The sequence below is a fragment of the Lupinus angustifolius genome, chromosome LG05, assembly GCF_001865875.1.
Source record: "Lupinus angustifolius cultivar Tanjil chromosome LG05, LupAngTanjil_v1.0, whole genome shotgun sequence".
Lineage (NCBI taxonomy): Eukaryota > Viridiplantae > Streptophyta > Magnoliopsida > Fabales > Fabaceae > Lupinus > Lupinus angustifolius.
Window position 1 is genome coordinate 21009104 of NC_032013.1, and position 5210 is coordinate 21014313.

A 5210-nucleotide genomic window follows, 5' to 3' on the forward strand; every position below is an offset into this window, starting at 1 on the left:
TAATTAAAAAAATTAAATATTTATTATTATTATTATTCCATTATTATTTGAACGTGACAAAATTTAGGACAAGAAATCTCAAATCTTTTTTCGCTGTTACCCTTGTGCTTAGGCAAAAAGATATTAATTATAATATGATTTGTTTAAGGATTTTACAATAGACTCGTTATTTGAGTACCTGCACAAGAACAAGGAGTCGAAGAAAACTATTTTGGACAATGATACAGAGACTGAAATAAATATTATTTCCAGTGTTCACAACAGAACTATGCTGAACATCAAATTTACATGGTAAAACATAGTGTATATATTATATCTATATATCACACTATATACTGTGATTTTTTTATCTTTATACTTTCATGCACACACAAAGTGAAAGAATAAGCAGAGACCAGCTGAGCTTCACTTCTAACTACAGCCAAAAGCTACAAGCTGGTCCCCCAAAATCTCTCACTTAAAATTAAACCAAAAAAGCTGGAATAAAAAGCAGAGTAAAAAATCTGCTTCTGGAAACAACAGAGGAGTAGATTCCGGGGACATATCTGCAACAATCCCTCAGGTAAATCTCTCTCCTCAAGAAAACCAATGCACACCAAATCTTAAGAGATTCTTATATTCTTGTAAACCCAATCATCAAGCTTGATTCTTCAATTCCTTTGAATGTATGAATGTTCCATGAAAACCATAAGGAACCCTCGATGGTAGCTTAATAGTAGCTTCCAACTTCAAACTCATAGCATTAACAATCTGAAGTTCTGATTTCCACTCCTTCTCATCATGCACAAATGTAAGAATATACCCATCATCTTCCCTCTCTGAGTTAGGGTCTCTTGGAAGAAACATAGGCTCTCCACCAAATTTTTTATCTCCGTATATAAACTCTTTCACTTCGCCACTGAACAGGTCCACTTTCGCGAACCCGGAAACCTTAGGCCAAGGCTCAGCAAGAGCCAAATAAGCAAACTGTGTCTTCCTCCCAAGCTTGTTCCTATTAACCATTCCAGCCTCTAGATTCACTTGTTCAGTTTCATCCATTATTGCTCTCCTTGTTGATTTCCCAGTCTTCAAATTAAGCCTAATCTCAGAAAGCACACTCTTCAAATTCTCATCACATTCATTGAAAATAGAATCTGCTGGTGTCATGCAAGAACCAATCACTACAACCTCATCAGTTTCCTTTTCCTCCCAAGCATTCCAAAGATGGAAGCAAAAACAATCTGGTGCATCAACCCACATAACACTTTTTCCATCACTAGCATTCTTATCCAAAATCCCAAACCTTGAAACCTTTTCCTTATCATAAATAACAGGTGATCCTCCTCTAACCATTTCACTTAACTTAAACACTACTTGCTGATCAGGAATCACCACAAACCTCTCAGTTATAGCGAAATCATGCATCATGGTCGCTTCTTTTAGTTCAATTTCAACATCATGTGACTTCAAACCTTCTTTGTTGAAACTAAAATACTTAAGATAAGGCTTTTTCACAACATCATAACTCAAAGCATGAAGATCACCGGTTACTGGATCAACTTTTGGATGAGCAATCATTGTGCTTTTGAGTTGTTCTTCAAAATTATAACGACCAACGGTTTTCAAGTCACCATTTTCAGTAACATGAACATGGTAAGGTAAATCATCTTCTGACATAGCTAAGAGGTGGTTGTTGAAGTAAACAAGGCCAGCGTTAGCTACACCCATTCCATTGTTTCCATCAACGAGTCCAAAGAGTCCACGAGCGTAAAACAAAAGAAGACGCGCTATTCCTGAATGGCCATGAAGTTCACCTATGGCTTTAGGAAAAACCGGTTTTCCGAGTTCTTTTTCTTGAACCAAGCGTTGTGTTTCAGTGAACCGGCATGCATAGCTGGCTGAACCGTCTTTGAACCGGACGGCATGAACCATGCCGTCGCCGTCGAAGAGGTGGTGCCCGGCGGAGGGTTCGTAGAGTGGGTTGGCGCCGTTTCTTACATAAACACCTTCAATGCATTTCGGGATTTTTCCGGTGACCGGGAGGGAGTGTTGGACTGGACTTTCGGGTACTGGAGCGAAGTTTCCCGCGATTTGGACTCGTGGGTCGGAGGTTTTTGGTAGTGGGTGTTTGCGTTCGTGGGAGACTAAGGTTGTTTCAACTAGGTCTAAGGCTTTGGCTGCAGCCATTTGAAGAAAGTTCCAATTTTTTTGGGGGGAGTGTTGTTTTGGGTGGTGGGGTTTGTTGTTTTTTCCCTTTGTTGGGGTGGTGGTGGTTTTTGTGGTTGTGGGGCATGATGGTGGTTGGTATTGTTTGGGGAAGTGGAGTGTTTGGAGGGAGCATGAGATGTTGTTTGGTTTTTTAGTATTGGTTGACCTCTTCTTGAAGGAGAGGGATATTGTTGTAGTTGAATTCAATGAACCCAATTCTTTGGAAAATGATGATGATGATGATAGTTTTGTGTTAATCCATGTGTTTGATATTGGTGCTTGTGATGCCATGGTTCTCAATTTTGAAATAATGGAATTGAAGAAATGAGTGTGTATTGTGCAGTTTGTTGTTTGAGTACAAGAGAATGGGAATTATTGGTTGGTTTGAGAGGTAATTTTTGGAAGAAAATGTTGGTGTGTCTTTTGGGATGTAAGTTTGAAGTTTAGTGTGGGAGTTTGGAAAGCTTTGTTTGTGAGAAAGTTGAGGAGAGTGGGGAGTGAGAGAAGGGATATATATAGTGGGGGAGGGGGTATGATAATGGAGATTCAACTCTGACATGTAAGAGAAGACCAGGTAAGATAAAGGGTTAAGATCATCTTTTAGAATGAGAGAAGATAGTACATCAAAAGTAAAAGAAGAAAAATAATATTATAACACTTTTATCATTTAAATATAAATGTAATGACATTTTTATCTTTATAAAAAGAGTAAAAACAATAACTTCTCTCTCCATTACTGATTTCAAAATTGATTGAGGGACTAAAAAAAAGTAGGATTGCTGATAAGTGATGAAGACAAGTGGGGTTCTATATGGGACATAGCTGCATGATACAATGCCACGACCACTACATTTCATTTTCTCACTACATTATACAAAAAGGCTGATACATATGCATAGGAATATTATATGTGATAAAACAGGGGAATAAGGTTATAATATTAGGAAATTTCACTAAATTGTGAGCAATCACACATGGCAATTGATGATAAGAAAACAATTGAAAGAAGGTGTAGATGTGAAAGGGATAACAATGTTGTATTTTTTTATTTAAACATTCAGAATAAATTTTTTTATTTAATATGTGTTAATTTAAGTGAAAGGTGTCAATATCTTGATTCAAGTGAGAGCGTTTTTCTCATCATGTGTAAGTAACTAAGGAGATATTATTTAGAGCATTTCCTAAGTTGTTTCTCTATATAGTCTGTTATCAGTTAGGCAAAATAATATATTAAAAACAAAAAGAAAAGTAAAAATGAGTTTGGGATTCCTTAAGCATGTGATTTATTATTTGATCATGTGTTTGAAAATAGCATTCTTGGAAGATGTTTCACATTATACATTCTTTTATTTGTATGCTATATGAGACAGGGTTGAGTATAGGTGAGATAAATATTGTCTCTTAAATGTTGGTCTTTTTTTTTTGAACTTGACTCTAAATATTTGTGGAGCCACACCAGATAAATTCTTTTCAATATTACTTATTAATGTAAATATGTAATTTGACATATAAAATGATATATACAAATATATTTTGTTAATCATGTCTATTCATAAAAAATTAGAAATCAATTATGCTTTGGGGAAAGAGAGTATAATAATTAACTTAGTATTTATCTATGCTCACGACAACATACAATTATTTTGGTACATGCTTTTGTGAATAGTAAAATATAGGGTATAATATCTATCTATTATTATTATTATAAAAATTTATATTTAGTCAATATATTATTGATTATTCATTCATTATATTTATACTTAAAAAATTAATAATAATTAAATATGATTAATAAATTATATAGTGTTAGTAAAAAATTCTTACCGTCTGCAATTTTTCTTTAAAATAAAAACATATTTAAAATGTAAATGAAAGTTGAAAAACAAAGTGTTTTCAGGATGGTCCTCTATTGGCCCATTAGAGTAGAAGAGAAAGTAATAACGGGGAGAAGAATTGGAGAGGAGAATTTTTGTTTTTTCTTTTAGTTTTAATAATAAAAGTATTATTTTATTGTAAATGAAAATTTTAAATTATTATAATATATTATTTTCCTCTTATTCTTTTGTAATATTTATCTCTAGCGGGATGATGATTAAGAAGGGGGTAAAAGTTGGGGTTTTGATTCATGGTGAGTGGGGAAGCCATTTATTCTTTTTGTACACGTCTAACCCCGCGTTGCTCCCTCAATGCGAGTGTCACTCCCAATACACGTGCCAATTATCTTTTTGTCCCTTTTCTTCATCTTCAAATCTCTTCGATCGACCCTTCTTCACCTTCATTTCCATGTTCTATAAACTTTATCCTATTTCAAGTTAATTATGACCTTGTTTACGATCTTGCTTCAAAGCATTTTATTTATAATTAAGTTTTATGTTTAAATAAGCTAATAATAAACGTATGTCTAGTGAACCTTGTTCATCAGATGAAAATAAAACAAATGTCTCAAGACTTTTAAATTATCTAATATCCGCAAGGTGGCCTCAAATTGACTATCACAAAAAGTCATATACAAATGTAATAAAGGACCACATGCTATATTAAAAATATTAAGTAGGCCAGTATAATAGTCCAACAAAATATCAGGAGTTTCATGTTGAGTATTATAACAAACTTAATATGATACTTAAATTATGAAATTCTACCATCTAATAGATTAGTTTTTTGGGTCAAACTTTTATCTACTAATTGATACTTTCATGTGTATATTAAATACTGGTGAGTGAAACTGCCCGAAAAAGGAATAACTACTATTATACTTAATTAAATCCACAGTGGTGCCTTTTTAAATATGTACAGTTCCTAATAGCAATACTAGAACATAATGGGTTGAGTTACCTTACACGTAATGGGTTGAGTTATTATTATTTGGTTGAGGATTATTTTTTTGGTACTATATTAAGAGTATTTTCTCATCTAATAGGTAAAAACTAATTTTTGTTGGGGTATTTGCTTATTATTTTCAACAAGTATCACTCACAATAAATAAAACATTTCACATTTTATTTTTTCTGAGAATCTAACGG

General features: G+C 33.6%; 1 protein-coding gene across 1 annotated transcript; it reads right to left on the reverse strand.

Moving 5' to 3' along the window:
- LOC109348052 (9-cis-epoxycarotenoid dioxygenase NCED1, chloroplastic-like) lies at positions 232-2681 on the reverse strand. Its single transcript, XM_019588243.1, has 2 exons — positions 629-2681; positions 232-583 (listed from the first exon to the last, which is right to left on the reverse strand). The coding sequence occupies exon 1, from the start codon at positions 2476-2478 to the stop codon at positions 637-639; it is 1842 nt and encodes a 613-aa protein (XP_019443788.1). The 5' UTR covers positions 2479-2681; the 3' UTR covers positions 232-583; positions 629-636.